At 35.4% G+C, this 17,500-nt stretch overlaps 1 protein-coding gene across 1 annotated transcript in view; it reads left to right on the forward strand.

Moving 5' to 3' along the window:
* Positions 1 to 17,500, forward strand: part of FOXP2 (forkhead box P2) — a 400,669-nt gene that overhangs the window by 331,756 nt on the left and 51,413 nt on the right. The window contains exons 6-12 of the mRNA XM_033057875.2: positions 5,062 to 5,199; positions 6,179 to 6,229; positions 6,380 to 6,577; positions 7,160 to 7,162; positions 8,075 to 8,249; positions 13,134 to 13,347; positions 15,304 to 15,408. Coding sequence (XP_032913766.1) covers positions 5,062 to 5,199; positions 6,179 to 6,229; positions 6,380 to 6,577; positions 7,160 to 7,162; positions 8,075 to 8,249; positions 13,134 to 13,347; positions 15,304 to 15,408 — 884 coding nt within the window. The remainder of the gene's footprint in view (positions 1 to 5,061; positions 5,200 to 6,178; positions 6,230 to 6,379; positions 6,578 to 7,159; positions 7,163 to 8,074; positions 8,250 to 13,133; positions 13,348 to 15,303; positions 15,409 to 17,500) is intronic.

A 17,500-nucleotide genomic window follows, 5' to 3' on the forward strand; every position in this document is an offset into this window, starting at 1 on the left:
CAAGCTAGGCGATCAAGACTGCTAATGCATAATGATTTATAAAATGAAAAATGTGTAGTGACCATGCAAATGTTTCAGCTAATCAAAGAGGGGAACTTTAGCTTTGAGAAGAAAGAAAAACAAGGGCATGTCAAGGCCTAAACCAAAGATGTATGTAAAATAATCTGAGCAGCTTGATTAGCCAGAGTGAGATTAGAAGTTGCATTATTGGCCTTTAAACATATGGTGTAGCATATTATATATCACCTATAATCTCTACTAAAGCAGGAGTACAGAGAGCTTGTTTTCCACTAACTGTAAATAGAAATTACTTTAATCTTTCCTAAAATGTCTGCATGTAATTGGAGAAGTGTCTGATAACAAAAAAAAGCCCTGTAAAGAGAAGTTCTGTAAACTTGTATTACAAAACAAACCACACTCTAGTATATTAAATTGATTAAAATGTAGATAGATTAATAATAATAAATTAAATTCCACTGTAAACAGGGAAAACAGGAGTCCTGAACACAACAGTTATATCTTGATTATTTTTCCTGTTGCATGCCTCCTAGGGTTTCTCTGTTGATAAACTTAAGTAATTTGTATCAAGATTTATTTTTTCAGAAGCATGTAACCTTATCTAAGCTGCATAAAATTGGTCAGCACATATAGTCAGTGTACAGGCATCTTTTTCTATTCTTGTTCTCTAGTTATGAACAGCTTACTAATACGACTCAGTTTATTCTCAGCTCTTTTTAATATCATAGAACCAGGAAGATTCAAAAGGTTATTATTATGGTAGACACTCTGCACGTATACCAAAGTAGGAAGAGAAGGAATGCAGTCGTTTAATCTTTTAAAATAATTCTTTCCTTCTGAAAAGCCCAATCCTGTACTATATGTGCGGTTTCACACCTACATTTATTTTTGAAAGGAAAGATTCTCCATTAAACGTTTAATTACACATCTTTCAATAAGTCAGAGAGACTTGTCTTATGGAACAGTTCCATTCTCAGATCTGTCACTTAAAATATGATGTGATTTTGGATTAATTACTTAAAGGTGGTGACTTGTTTCCTCTGTCTGTAACAAAGAAATAATTCCTACCTACCTTAAACCATCTCTGAATATGACTAATATATGTGACTTTGTGACTCTCCTCAAAATCACTGGAAGCTAAGTGAAGGGTTTGTTGTAATTTTCGTTCTCAGTACCTGACTTTCAAAATAAAAAGAACTTGGAATAAAAATAGTGTGTCTTCGCTGGCTGTACTTGCTCAACAGATTGGTCAACACTTCTTGAAAATATGTGTGCAGTTTTTCAAGGCTTCTGAAAAATGCAAAAGCTTTTTGCAGGTGCAGGCTACATATCCATTTGGCCATTAAGAATATGATTTTTGTAGGTAGCATGTAAAAATATACATTTGTCTGATTCCTATTATTGATTAGTTCATAGGAACAATAGATGAGTGTTTACCTGGCAAGCTTCTTTACAACTGAAGCTGAATTTTTAATGTTTAGCAAATGAGTGGTGTTAAAAGTACAGCTTTAGTCTCCACTGTTTCTCTATTAAATTGATCTGCGATAAACCCAGATTTTTTATTCTTCAAAGAAGTTCTGTTTTCATTTTTGTATCCATGTTCATCTATCTAATTTCCAATATCAATGTTTTGATTCTGAGTCATAGCTTTTCTTTAATTTGTACATTCACATGCAATAATAAAGCAATTTACATTTGTTCTTGCCTGAAATACCATTTAGATTTGTTAAAAATAGTTTATCTATATATCTGGAATTTTATTTAGCAGGATTTATAAGCTAATCAAAAAAATAGGGATAACCTGCAACAAAAACGTGAGAAACTTCAAAATATGATGGACCCTCCATCTGCGTCTATCATGGGGCCAACAGATTTTTGTGTTCTTCAGAGGCTGTCCCACTCATTGTGTCTTGTAGGATTGCATACCCAGGCATCTTCTCGGCAGAGCTAGGAGTTCAATGTCTTTGAGGATGCCATGCAACAAATAGGTTGCAGTTAAAAATCATTTTGTTCACTTCAGTTTTTCATGAGAGATTTAACCAGGAATTTTGGTGAGTTCATGGCTCACTCGAAGGAGCAATCCTACCTCTTCACTGGGTTACTCTACCTGAACTGATTCTAGATACATTGAGAGATTCCTATGAAAAAAGAGTCAGAGATTGTCTCTCTGCTACATTTTTGTAAAATCAGGTTGGAAATCTTGGAAAACACAGACATTAAATCAAAGACATATACCTAATGCATGTAATTGGCCATAAAATAGCAGGTTTCAGATAGTCTTCCAATCCAGACAGCACAGTAGCACCATGCCAGTAAGAAATAAAGTACAGTCTGGTATATCAATGAAGGCTGTGAAATGTACCAATTTATATTACCTAATGACAATTAGAGAAATCTCTTTGCTTAATGTGTTCTGCTAATGTAAATTTCAAGCAGTTTTCCAAATGCCTAGTCCTTTATCTGTGGGAAAGAATATATGCACTAGGTGTGATGCACACATATGTATCATTACATAAAATTATTATAAAGGCAATATTATCTACAAAGATCTATTTTTACTACTGATCTTGACTGCTAGTTTTTTTTCATGCTTCTGTCTATCATCCTGAAAAACAGGTATATTAGTTCTCTAGCTTATACAGTTCAACTTGAAAATTACAGGAAAAACAAATTTAGTGAGAAAAGCTATTAGAATGCATTGCAAAGCAGTAGTGTCTCCATGTATAAGAGCGTGTACACAGTCAGGGAGATTCAGAGCAGATACTACAAAAGCTAAAAAAAATATGCCTGGTAGAGGAGATTCTGTATTTCAGACTGAGGAATAGAGGACTCTTGTGGTACCATGGGTCGTGCTAAATGTCTTACAGACCAGAGTCTTTAGCACAGAGTATGGACAAATCAGTGCCAGTTCCAGAGTTAGGTAGATTTGCACACAGTTTAGATCAAAATATTCATATTTTGGTACATATTATAATAGTAAGCGTGTACGTGTTAGGAAAGTTCTTGCAGGGTTTAAAGGTTAAACGTAATAGTTTGATTGTAACAGCGTCCATCTTCCTCTCTGCCTTCTCATATCTGTGTGACCTGTGGTAGTTGAATAGCATCATTGAGATAAAATTTTTACAAGAAGACAAATTCAGATCTCAAGTAAACAGAGGAAAGTCTTGGTGTCTTCAGAGGGAATTGAATAGTGACTCTAGTCAGTGAATTTTATTCTTTGCTCATGTATCCCAAAGTTGTAAAACCTGTTTGTCTTGTCTTGTCAAATTTAAAATAAAAAAATACCTGATACCTGGTGTTTCCAGTGCTACAAAACTAACAGCCAGCATTAATCATCTGAAATTTAGATGTCTATTCAAAGTGAGTCTGCACTCCATGGAGAGAGACAAGCACATTCACAGTGTGGGCTTAGTTCCATGTTAAAATAAATCCCTAAACTAATCAAATATACTTTGTGCAGGATTTCTTTATTCTGTTGATAACGGAAGGAGTACAGGGATAGATGAGCTTAAATTCCTCCCCACAAGTTTCTGCATGGAAATCTGGTCTGTCTTTTCCATTTGTGTTTTAAAGTAAAGCCTTCAGAATTTTTATTCTTAAAATTCATTTGATGTTTGCCAAAAGATTATTGGACTTTTAAGTAAAGGCTGGTATGTTTACTTTCAGACTCTTAATTAGTTGGTGTTTTAAGACCATAGTTTATGCTGTGATGAATCATATGAAAAGTGGTATTCTGTGTAATATTACATGAGGTAATTTCTGCTAATAGTAAATTTCAGTGGACTTGTGTTTCTTTTTTCCTTTGTTTCATTTATACAAAGTCTTTCGGGATAGATTCAAGTAATAGAAACATTCGAAGACTTTTTCCTCCTAAAATTGGCTCATGATTTAATTGATTAATAACAATATTATTTTTGCTGATTTTCAGAAGACTGGAATGTCCCACAAATCTCTCAAAGCAATATTTATATGCCAGTTTGCTATTATATGCAGAAAAAACATTTGAATTTTGCTAGACAAGTGAGTGGCTGCTTTTTTTCATGGGTGGAAAGCCTGGCTTGCTGACAGCTGTTTGACCATGTCCTTGGTAGCTGGAGCAATGGCCTCACATTGTGTGCCTGCCACAGCACTCGACAAATTTCCCAGGTTCTTTCATAAGACTTTTCTCTCCTACATACACAAAGAAATATACTTGCTGTGTCTTTCCAACTCACGCATATATTCCTGGGAACATGTGTGTATGTGGGTGTTCATGCATTTGCCGACGCTTGCGCTCACTGTATAACAAGTGGAAAATAAAGCCATGTCCAAAACAGCACCTACACAAAAATGCATTCTTAGAGTTTAGTGGAAAAACTAATAATCAAATGCCAAGGTTCCCCAACTTCCACTTTTCAGTTGGGAGTGCTAAGAACACGATCCTCTCTGCAGAGACCAGGTGACTGAGGTGGGAGTCCTTGCTGCATACTCTGATATGTCCATGACGTTTTTATTCCTGTATAAATCAGACCTTCTTAAAAGACTAACTGAGCAAGAAAGTTTTTCTTCTACTGAAGTGATGCTTCATGCAAAAATATTTTTGGGCTAAATGTCTTTATTGTGGAAAACATTTACTGCTTAAAGATACATATCTTGCTGTCTACCTTAATCATATCCTTTGAAACAGTCTCAATAGATTTTTCTATTCGTAACATTATGACACTTGATAAGATGATTGATTATGAAGTGTTGAGAGCCCTACCATGTGATCATTTATTTTTAAATACACATTTATACTAGCCAATGCTTAAATTTCTTGCAGGAGTACATAAGATATGTGAAACATAAAGCTTGAGTCTGATCAAAACTGATGCCTCTGGAAATAGAGTGCCACAGTACTGTGGCCTTAAAATAACAGATTCTGACTGAAACTGGAACTTTAAAGTGATAAATACTATGTAAAAAATTATGGTCCGTCTTTGGTACAAAATAAAAAAGATGTATTGCTGTAGTGCAGGCAAAGTAAAATGTGTTTGATGATGATATCTTTCTTTCCTTGTGCAGGTGCCTGTGTCAGTGGCCATGATGACTCCCCAGGTGATCACCCCTCAGCAAATGCAGCAGATTCTCCAGCAGCAAGTGTTGTCTCCGCAGCAGCTTCAAGCACTTCTCCAGCAGCAGCAAGCAGTTATGTTGCAGCAGGTAATGTGTGTTACCTGCTTTGGACTGCTAGCACAGGGCATTCACACAAATGTCAAACAGATTTTATGGTCTTATTTTGTAGTATTTCATTGCTCATTACACCAAAAAGAATGAAAATAAACATGAAACTTCTCAGTCTCCAAATTTTATTTTTTTTTTAATGCAGAAGTGTGAAATCAGACTTTGAAACATTCAATATTATATTAAAACCAGAAACAGCAGCAGTGGCAGATGCATTACAAATACCAAACAAATTGATGTTTAAATTTTCAAGCGCTTAGGCACATTTTAATTGTAGACCTGCCAAAAAAAGTGCAAATAGAGTTGCATATAATTGTTGCTTTAAAATTCATAACACTCTAGTGCTCCCTTTAGTCACATAAATGGTATGCGGTTATGAAATTTGAACTTAAATGCTTGTTTCATCAAGGGAAAAGGTTTTTTATTTTATTTTTTTACTTACTAAAAATTTGTCCCAAGATAAGGCTAAAAAGGAGGAGGAGTTTGCTGTTTCCTTAGCACAGAATCTGTCAGCTAATTGAAAAATAGGTGAACTTGTTATTCATACAGTAATGATAGTGTCAGTGATCAGTGCCTTGGTGTAACACAAAGTGGATCTTTGGGTGCATGCTTAATTGTCATACAGAAAATGAGGTGTCTGCTTGTCATAGTCATAGCTCAGTCACTGAACTATGTTTAAACATTTTAATATCCAGTACCATGGTCGTTACAGGCAATTCACCTTCAGTTGTGACTCGAGCATCCTGCTAAGCAGATTGACAGATTAATTACTTTTTTCCCCTCAGAAGCAGACAGTTTTGTTTGGCCTTAGTGACTTGTAGGTTTCTTGCAAGTGGATGAGTGCAGCTTCTGATTTGTTATATAGGACATGTAAGGAACTTAGGTATAGTTATTTGAGGAGTTAATTTGGCTCTTGCATTCCCTTTAGAATACAGATTTTCTATACCCTTCTGTTTAGGATATTTTGGAATCTGCATTGGAAAATTTCAGAACCGCCTTGGAAAAAAATGTATGTAGATCTGCCTCTTCAAATCACATTTTTTGTTATGAGGTGATACTTAATGGCTACGCTACCATATGCCAATCTAGAAGAGTTTAGGAGATTTATAATACTTGAAACTTTTGCCTTTATTTATTAAAGTCAAAATGGTTTATTCAGCAACAACTACAAGAGTTTTACAAGAAACAGCAAGAGCAGTTACATCTTCAGCTTTTGCAGCAGCAGCAGCAACAGCAGCAGCAACAGCAACAACAGCAGCAACAACAGCAACAACAGCAACAGCAGCAACAACAGCAGCAGCAGCAGCAGCAACAGCAGCAGCAGCAGCAACAGCATCCAGGAAAGCAAGCAAAAGAGGTAGGAGCTACGACCCTTGCTGATGCACACTAGTCTGAGCTGTCAGAAGCTTGGAAAAGACAAGACCAGTTTAGATCTTTTCCTATAGCAAGGATGCAGCTATCAAAGATTTGTTCTTATATTTTTACTGGGCTTAATAGCAGTGCTGGTATAATTCTCCTGCTCCCCTTTCTGAGACATAGGATTTGAGCAGTCTAGTCCTGCTGTCGTCTAATGTTCACTAATGAATCTGAGTGTGCAAGGAACAAACTGTGTGGTGGACTCTGTACTGATTATCTTGTATATAAAGGCAATCTGTTTTGGGGAAGGAGCCTTACTTTGCTCCGTGGCACAGCTCAGAGAGCATGCAAATTTAGTCCATGGCTGAAAAAGAGCGATTGAGCACAGATTTCAAAGTCATAGGCCCCTGATTAATGAACTGCTACTGTAGGTTTGAAGTGGTGAGTAGAAAGTTACAGTTTGATGTGCTCATAAATCAACCTGACAAGTGGGTTTCTCAGGCCTAGCTTGCACTTGTCAGCAAACTGCATCAAATATAAACAGAATACAAACAAAACATGTTGAAGTAGTTAAATTGATCAGCAGGTATCCTAGACGTTGTCTTCAAGCTGCCCATTATGCAAACGTCGAAGAAGCAGTTGTGACCTCCTGAGGCTTTGTTTCTGTTTGGATTTGTGAATAGAATTTCAGACAGCCATCAACTACAGAATAGAAATTGCTCCCTTATTTCTCCGGAGGCTCTGGGCAATCCACATGACTTGCTCCATTATGCAGTCTGTTTTCCAGTGAGCGCATCAGAAGTTTCTCTTTTCCCCAAACTAGAAAGGAAAGGTCTTCCACAGCAGCCTGTCTTTTTCTGAAGTGTGACTGCCTTCTCATACCCTCCTGAGTCTTTGTAGACTCAAGTTTGTCTTGAAATGCCTCACAAAGTTGGAACCTGTACTTTTGCTCCATAATAGGGCATTTCGTTGCCTTGAATGCCATGCTCCTTGTAATATATTCAACATGAAAAGAGAGTGAGCTAACAGGCCAGTGAAAGGAAGGCTACGTCCCAGTTTACTAATAGATCACTGGAGACCATGTTCATGGGCCACTGCAGACCAAACTTAGTCAATTGGAAAAACAAGAGTGCCTTCAAATCACAGGCTGCTGTAAAAAGTTATATATTTAGCATAGATAAATTTGTTATCATCTGCCATGAGCTGAGCTTTTTTTTTATTTGAAACAGCTGTTATATACTTTTACTTGACCCTTTTCTTTAGTGTGTCATTAAGTGTATCTTGCCATTTTCCCTAAAACCTAATAGCTTAAATGAATATAATAGAAAATTTCAAACACTTTCACTGCCTGAGTATTCTACAAATAGCATTATTATTTAATAACTGAGATTAAAAAGAGAGAAGTTGATTTTATGGTTTTGGCTTTCTAGACTTTACTGTGCACTTTACTTTTTGCTGCATTTGCTTTTTCTTTTTTTTCCCCCCATTCTCTTTGTAGCAGCAGCAGCAGCAGCAGCAGCAGCAGTTGGCAGCCCAGCAGCTTGTCTTCCAGCAGCAGCTCCTCCAGATGCAACAACTTCAGCAGCAGCAACATCTGCTGAACCTTCAGCGTCAGGGACTCATTTCCATCCCACCTGGCCAGTCTGCTCTTCCTGTCCAGTCTCTGCCACAAGGTATTTCAGTAATGTATGATTGGAGAAATTTCCAAATTCTCAACTTTTTAAACATTCCATTCGCATCTGAACTTCAGAAGTTTCCCATTATGACACTTAAGCATACTTTGTAATTGAAACTTTATTTTTCATACTACCAAATTTTCTGGACGCTGATAAATTTTGCAGCATACTCTTTTGGAAAAATAAAGGCAGCTTCTTAGTGTTTTTTCCTAGATGGAAGGTGCATATTTATTGAGCTTATGTGCTGAAAACAATTTCTAGTAGCAGCACAATTCAAGCATCATTGCTTTTCTCTGAGGAATAACTAAAATCTGATTTAGTGGAATGTTATTTCATTTAACATAAACAAACAGCTATAAAATACATCTGATAGTGATATTAAAGCCATTCAAAAGCTCACTTTCTTTTTCTTCTAAGAATATAAAGTGTTTGGCATTGAAAAGCACTTGAATCTTCAATTTATGACAAGTGAATTTAGGGACAAGCCTTAGGATTTATTTTCTTTTCTATTCCTCTGTATTAAGTAGGTTAAATAGAATAACAAGTTTTGAAGGTGGTGATTCCAATAATAATGAACTGTGACTGACAAATAACTGTAAAGACTTTTAAAAAAAAATCCTTTTGTCACTTTGATCAGGATTTCTCAATGATAAAAATGAGCTCAACTACTTGAAAGAAAACAGGGAACACACTTTTGAAACGTAAATTAACGTGGAGATAAATGGTGCTTACATTTTAAGATAAGGTCAAAGTCTTCCCATCTTGGGGACTCTGTCTATAACTTGTAGGTGTTTCTGTTTATTTTACCATAAAGAGTTGAGCTAAGTGTCTGTCATAAAAGTTATACAATAATCTGATCTCAGTCCTGAAATGAGCATTATTTTGACTATGTTCATGACAGGTAAGAATATTTTTAATTGGCCTTTATGCCCTTAAGTTGTTCCTCCACTAGATAATTATTATGAAATCAAAGCCTCAGAAATCAGATGAGCAAAAGCAGAGTACACAGTATATAGACAATGATCCATAAAAACCCCAGAACCTCAAACCAAACCAAACAAGCAAATAAACTGAAACAACCCAAAAATCAGAGATTACAAATCAATTTATTAATTACATTGTATAAAAAAAAGAAAAAAAAAAGCTATGACAGAAGCATATCTTAAATTGTAAAAGTTACAACAAATACAAGTCATACTACACCAAATAGAATAGATTTGGGGAGACGAGTTGATTCATGAATCTGGAGATGAGAGACTTCTAAGGCTGGTTTCTTTTTGTACAATTGGCTTGGACCAGAATCAAAAAAAGCATGACACACAGTTTCCCTCCAAACTGCTTTACCTTCTGCATTCTCCTCTTGTGCCATCTGTTGCTAGAGGAATTCCTCAGGTTTTCTCACACATTAGGCTATCCCTATAGATTTCCCTCAGCACTCCTACCCAATTGCATTGATATTCATTATTTTAATGCAACTCATTCATCTACTTCTAGTATAAAAACAGAGAAAACAAACCTTTTTAATAGTTCTTAGGAGTAAACAGTTATTTTTAAGACCTTCCTTTTACTCAAAGAATTAAGTCCACCTCACAACAAAAAAGATTGATAATAAAATAATAAGAAATTACAAAATTTTACAGTTTTTATATATATGGATTGTTATTTTTGAAGTTAATTAATCTCTTTTTTGGTTTTGCCTTGATTTTTTTTTCATAATAATGAATTACATACAAGTATTTATTTCTTCCTTTTTAAATTAAACCTTCAGAATTTAATTAAGGTAATAGACACTAGATGTGGTAAAGATGTGGTTTTTCTGCTTCTGCTGTGCTGTGAGAGAATTAAGATATTTATGCAGAAAGATCTACATGTGTAGCACAAGTATTTTTTATGCATCCATCCAGTTTGCTCAGTTCTATGGATGGCTAGAAAGTAGCACAGGGGATTTGTGTTTATAAGTTATTGGTCATAAAGAGTCCCATAAACCACAAATCATTATTGGCAAAAGGTTTTGTATTTGATAGCGTCAAAAGATGTGTCTTACAAGTACAGCTGTGAGGTTTGCGTATATAAACAGTATTTTCTTCAAGTATAGTTTCTGCCTTTAAAGAACAGGAATGTTTCCCATGTTTTCTTGAGGGTCAGGTATCACAAATAAGATGTAATAGGTGTTTTAGCATATATTTTGTGACCAGGTCTTCACTATGCTGTATCCAAAAGCAGTGATTTTGTGTGAGTTACTTCCATGTGTTAACGCTAGTTAAATGCAAAGAACTGTAAATCACAGCAGTAAAAAAAAACCAAACAAAATAAACAAACAAAAAACCACCAAAACCCCAAGTATTGATCAGTCCATGTTCGAAAAGGAAAAAGAGTTGCATGGATGGTTTCTAAAATTGTTATTTTTATTAAACATTTATTGAAACATAAAAATAGAGTAGATAGAGGTTAAAAGAGGTATGAAAGTAATATTAAAATCCCCAAATTCTTGGTGTTTGTAAGTTTCATAGGAAATCAGTATTTGACCTTTTTATTACAGTTCATAATTTTTATTCCACTCTTGGTCCTCTTTTTGAGTGTTTCCCCTTTAATGTATTGTGGGGAGGGTATTTTAAGGGCTATCACAGCCTATGAAACTTTAAAACTTACTCTGCTTTTACATCCAGACTGAAATTTTTGTCAGCCATTTCACAAGCCTCTAGTAAAAAAAAAGTTGGACTTTTTTTGACACAGAAACCACAGAATTGCCATAATTTACAACTAATTACAAATCCACTTATTAACTTTTTACTTTTTAAGTGCCTGCCCGTAATCCTTTTATCCTAAAAGGCAGCCTTTCAGGGTCCTCTGAAGAAGTGATAAAATTAACCAGCCTGAGCCTAGAGAGAAATTTCTTTCTGCTTTAAAAAAAAAACCCTAGGTGAGGTAGGCAGCCTGGAGGCACAGCTGCATCTCCAAAGGAAGGGGCTATCCAGCAGGTGCCCAGATGGGCAGGACATCCATCTCATGGGAGACACCACTGCTGCAGCTGCTCCCAGCCCTCCTACATTCACTCAGCTTGTGGGGAGCTCTTACTCAGCTCACACAGGATCCAAAGTTTGATGATCCCAAATTAAATTCCTCTCACTAGGAGACATGGTATCTGATTACCTAAACTGATGGTTTTATTCTTGGGTTTGGGTTTTTTTTCAGTAGAGAATTAGTTTATTTTTTTCAATAGTGGGAGGAAGGGTTTGAAGGAAATAATGTACTCTGTATATCATGCCACCTAAATGAATACATTATTTCATTTTGATTTGTGATTACATTTACAGATTACTGTTATTTACAACACTAAAGTGGGGTTTTTGCAGTGTTGCTGGAACATACCTCATGAACTCAGCAGTAATTACTTACCTTCATTAAACAATTACAGGCAGTATTACCATCACTCCTGTTACCCATCTTTCTAATGCAGTAAATTAGAGCCTGGCTTCTCTGCTTGCTTCCTTAAAACTTAGGGTTTTGCTATAGAAATATGATATAAACTCCAGTTTTAGGACTTGCAATTGACTCTTTTTCACTTTTTCCTTATCTGAGTTTGCCAGTGGGTTTTGATATCTAAGGTAAAGAAGCAGGACTCAAAGCAGTAGTCTAAAAATGAGCTGCTTTGATAATTAAAAAAAAAAAAAAACCAACTACAAAAAAAAAAAACAAAGCAACACCTCCACCCATTTTATTTCCATACTTCTTCCAACAAGTAATATTTCTGTAAATAACTACTAATCTACTTTTAATAGCTTTGAATACTTCATGGGGAGATAACTACTGATAAGTCTTAAGCAACTTCCTGTGCTTTCTCATAATTTTTTGTTGAATCTTTTTCAGTAGTCTGAGTTTATATGTTCTCAAAGGAAAAGATTATGTAATAAATAGATTTGCCAAAAAGTAAAAAAACTTCCTTTACATCTTTCTACTGTATGTTATTAAAAAAAATATACACTAAATGAAAATTTTAAATTAACAGACGCTTTCTAGTACTTGTCAGGACAAGAAAAGTGAGCTCTTTCATTAAAAAAACAAACAAACAAAAAGCCCTCAACCAAAACAAACAAAAAACCACAAAAAAACCTAAAACCAAAATTACAATATTTTGATTTAAACAGCATCAACATTTTGAATGTTTTGCATTTCAGCAGATCAAGATATCATGAGCATGTGTGACCTAATTTTGATTGTTTCGATGAAATACAGAAGACAGATTTTAAGATACCACTGGAATTTACCATGCCAGGCTGAAGAACCTGACTTTGAAATCACAAGATCTCTGGGCTTCACATTCTTTTCTGCATTTAATCTAGTATTCTTCAAAAGTGATATGTCAAACTTACAAGGTCTGGCAGGGACAGAAGGTGTATGTATTTCTGATGAACTCTTCATCTTTCAAAATCTGGTTTCCTATCTTAGCTGCATGTTCAGTGGGAAGATAAGAGAATACTCACAGCCCTTCTCTTACCTGTGTTTTGCAATCTTTACTTCAGGCAGAAGCATATTTTACTGTAGGTTTCCTTCATGACTTCATGCAAACTTGAGCCAGACAACCCTAACACATATGTATGAATACATTCAACAAGACATTGCTTTTTGTGACCTAGGATAAATCCTGGAAACTACAAGTTTCCAGGCTGTGAGAGGAATAGAGAGCAAGTTTAAGCTCTTTTTTGTTTTATTTTTATGAATTTATGGATTTATGAATTTATGAATTTATGTTTTACACCATGTTGATAGTGCTGGTAAAACAGCATCAGCTTTATTGTTGGCATTAATCCATTAATATCACTGAGCTCATTATATGAAATTCTTTATTTTGTTATATTAGTGGGGCTCTCTTTCATTTTATAGCCGGCTTAAGTCCTGCTGAGATTCAGCAGTTATGGAAAGAAGTGACTGGAGTTCACAGTATGGAAGACAATGGCATTAAACATGGAGGGCTAGACCTCACTACTAACAATTCCTCCTCTACTACCTCCTCCACCACTTCCAAAGCATCACCACCAATAACTCATCATTCCATAGTGAATGGACAGTCTTCAGTTCTAAATGCAAGGCGAGACAGGTAATTCTGATGAGATTTCCACTGTGCTTATCATTTGATGTGAAGCGGTTGTATAACATCTTAAGTCACATGATTTCCAATAAAAAAGTAGCATTTGATAGAGGTTACTTAAGAGATCGTGGAAGATCTGATTTTCCAGAATTGTTTATCAGTAGAGCATAATTTTCAGTAATGATGTCTAACTGTGCAGACACAACAAAATTACCTTATGGGTAAAAGTTGGAAATCGCAGAATCAAGTGGGCTGGTATAGGGGTGTAAATGCACATTTGTGGGCACTTTTGTAGGTGCATAGTTTCATTCATGTTTAACACACCTGGCAGTCAGGCCCTTACTCTTGAATCACTTCTGGTTTCATTGACAAAGTACATCTATATGAGTTGTCAAGGCTGTAATTCAGTGCAAAGATTCTATGTTAAAAGTGCTTCAAAAGAGTATATAAAAGCAGCTCTTATGTTGTTTGTTTCTCGTGAAAAGAACCATTAAATTTTCTGTCTTTTCTGCATTAAGTAATTAAGTCGACATATTTCATACAAATGTTCAATGTTGTTAGTATAATACAGTGGAATTCCACTATATGGATGAAGTTAAGATCATTTTTCAGACACATTGACAGATGTTATTTACTGTTTCTTAATTTCAAGTAATGGATTAAATATAAGAGTATGTATTATCTGAAACACCAGTAAATATAATACAGTAATTTCACGATTATAAGCCACACCTGATTATAAGCCACACGTCTGGGTGTCGGCAACTTTTCGTTCTTTGTCCATATATAAGCTGCACCGGGTTATTAGCCGCACTTTCGTTCGCAGAGAGGATCCGTGTGCGATTTCCGCAAATTTGCCAATTAGTAACAGAATCACGGGATTGTGGAGTTTACTGGCTTGGCTCGGGGCCATGCGGGCTCATCTCAGCACTGCCCTGCCACCAGGGCTGGGGAGTGCTGCTGCTGTCCCACCACTGGGACCGGGCGGGCTCTGGCTTGGCTCGGGGCTGCTGCGGGCTCGCACTTCCAGGTTGGCAAATTTCTGAACTTCATCCATATAAGCCACACTTCCGGGTTTGGACCAAAATTTTAGTCAAAATGGTACGGCTTACAATCGTGAAATTACTGTAGTTTAGTGAGATACAGATGATCTCAACATAGTATGAAATTTAATTGTATCTACATAACCTAAATTGCAAGTAATTTTATTTTCAAATAAATTTTCTATTTAACTATTTTAATACTTATGAGACATGATCAAAGTGTCATTATTTTGTATTATTTAAAAATCTGAACACCTTTATAGTAGTGTTTTTAGTTAGTATTACTTTTGTGGTTATATCTCACAGAATGGTTCTTTGCTTTAGGATGTCACCCACATCCATGGAATAATTCCCTGAATTTCTTTGATAACTCATCATGGATGAAACTATTTCAGGAGTTTCAGAAAAAGGCATAGAGTATAGCTAGGGATTTTTATGAAGCTACATAGTTCATGAAAGCAATGTTTGCAATCAAAAATATTTATTAATGGAAGCAACATTATTTTTATACACATTGAGCATAAAATTCAAATATTTTTTAAACGTTCACAATATTTAGAATGTCTGACTGTCAGTCTTCAATATTTATACTCAGAATTGATCAGTTCTGAGTGTATTTTTTATTTATAGGTAAATGTTACACCAAGGTCATATGGCATAATTAGCATATGGTATTATACAGTCATCTTATTTTTTCATCCTTTATTAACAGTCATCTTTGGCTCTATTTCTTCTCTAATTGGAACATCATCTAGCCTTGGCAGTTGAACTATTCAATAGAACGATTAAATTTTTCTGACTGCTCTGAGCTAAATTGACCTGTTTTGACCTGTTTGTCACTGATCGTAACCTGACAGGCGCTAGCAGCCTCCAACGATTATGGCTTTTGAGATGAATCTGATGCCTTATTCTTTTGCTACAGCTCGTCACATGAGGAGACTGGGGCCTCCCATACTCTCTATGGTCATGGAGTTTGCAAATGGCCTGGCTGTGAAAGCGTTTGTGAAGATTTTGGACAATTTTTAAAGTAGGTGGATTTTTATTCATTGGTACAAAATTGTTCAAGGCAAGGGAAAGTGAAAGATGGCAAACAAAGTTTTACTGTAAACCATATCACAGATTTTTTTGTGTGTATTTCAAGCAACTGGATAATCGAGGCTATCAGCAGAGGGTCAAATTGTTATCCTTTCTTTCATGTCGACACTTTTGCAGGCCTTTCAATAGCAGAGTGTTTAATCCTCTTATTATCCTTTACTGAAATGGAACCTCAGAAAATTTGAAGAGATGCTTTAGATTTTATATTGGATAGTAGGAGTATGAAAAAGCACATTTTAAATTCTGACAGTTTGTGTGAAGTGGGAATTAGTGTGTATGGTATAAATAAAAAAGTACAAAGGCCTAAGCATGGCCATTTAACTCTCACATGCTAATCTATTTTTGCTTTTATTCTTGCGTGTGCACAAGATACATAGAAAAAAAGCCACAGTGTACAGGTGGATTTGCACCTTTCAGGACTGAAAAGTGATGTCATTGCTTTTTCAGCATTCAGTTTAGCCAGCTATTTTCTAAATCCGAGCATTTAGGAAATAAGTGACGCAGCTTTTCTTTTTCATCTGCAGCTTCAAACTGCAATGAGTTTCTGCAATTTTTTCCTTTTTATTTATTTCAAGGTATTTACTAGTATTTCTGTGTTCATTTGAATTTCCAACAACAGCACTGATCTGCTACCTATGTACATTATGGACTGGTCTTTGTTAGAAGAGCCATACTCATTTGGCATGCAATAGATCTTAATGGAAAGCTACAGATAGGCTTATATAGATGAGTAACTTCAGGGACTGAGACTCTTATGTTGTCATGGTGCAGCTAACAGGGTGAATGAACTGTTTCATGCTTCATCAACAATTAAGTTAATTAGCTCATTTGAAATTGCACTGCTTTGTTGCCAGGATGTTGGCAGAAACATCAAAAAGATGTGTTTACAAATGGCAAACTACAGGGTATATAACAGAAGCACCTTAACGGCGGACCATAACCGCTCAGTATTACAATAACTTTTGTAATAGAATTATTGCAATACTATTCATAAAGTATTTGCAATGCTTTCTCTGTCTTTCAGTTTTAAATTAAGTAACTTACACTGACTTGCAAATTGTATGTAGGTATCACTCCTGACAAATTTTTGTTTATTACTGCATTAAGTGGATTGTCAAAACAATGGCTTATTATTAAAGAAAACTGTATAGGATTTAAAAGAACCTGATTTACATAAGTTTGTATTAAAAGGAAAATGAAATCTCCCAAATTCAATGTAGTGTTCTAAGTATTATTAATAATAAGAATTTAAACTCATTTAGCTGAAGCATTTTCCTTTTCAAGAAAAACTACATTTCCTGAATACGTCCATCCATCTAGCCTATAGTGATGCTAATTCTTTGGGCAGACTTTGCACATCCATTATGTCAGGTCGCTTGTTATAATCCATGATCAGTAAAACCATTTTGATTAAGGCAGTGTAGTGCCAGGTTTACAGATGCTCTTGCTTTCCTGAACCAAATAACCCTGGAAAATGTGAAAGTGACACATAACATCTTGATAATTCTGATGCAGAAGCAATCAGGGTTTACAGCAGTGTCATGGCTTTTGTCCTATACATCAGCAGAAGCTGTCTGAGAATATTTTGTTATTTCTTCTTTTCATTCAAGTCTGTTTACTGTGCCCTTAAAACAAATACGAAGTCATGATGCTGAATAGGAGAGTTTGTTTATCAAATACAAATTTTCCTTCATTTTTCACTAGCATTAAGATGGTAATCAATACATAACCTTGCATTAGATTTTTTAGTACCTTTTCATGTTCCACTAATGCAAAATCCCCATTACAATTAAAAAACATTTTCTTTCAATTAAATATCAACTTTTAGTCCAAAGATTGACCATTTTTCCAACCCATTAACTTTATAGGGGATGACAGGACTAATGGCTGTAGTTTTCAAGGCTTTGCTCTTAGTCTAATCTTTGTTGCGATGTTTCAGGTTCTCTGACTTGAAACAATATGATACCTGTGTTAAGAGAGTTAATGCAAGTATATTGTACCAAAATGAAATATTAATAAGGTAC

This window comes from Catharus ustulatus, chromosome 4, assembly GCF_009819885.2.
Source record: "Catharus ustulatus isolate bCatUst1 chromosome 4, bCatUst1.pri.v2, whole genome shotgun sequence".
Lineage (NCBI taxonomy): Eukaryota > Metazoa > Chordata > Aves > Passeriformes > Turdidae > Catharus > Catharus ustulatus.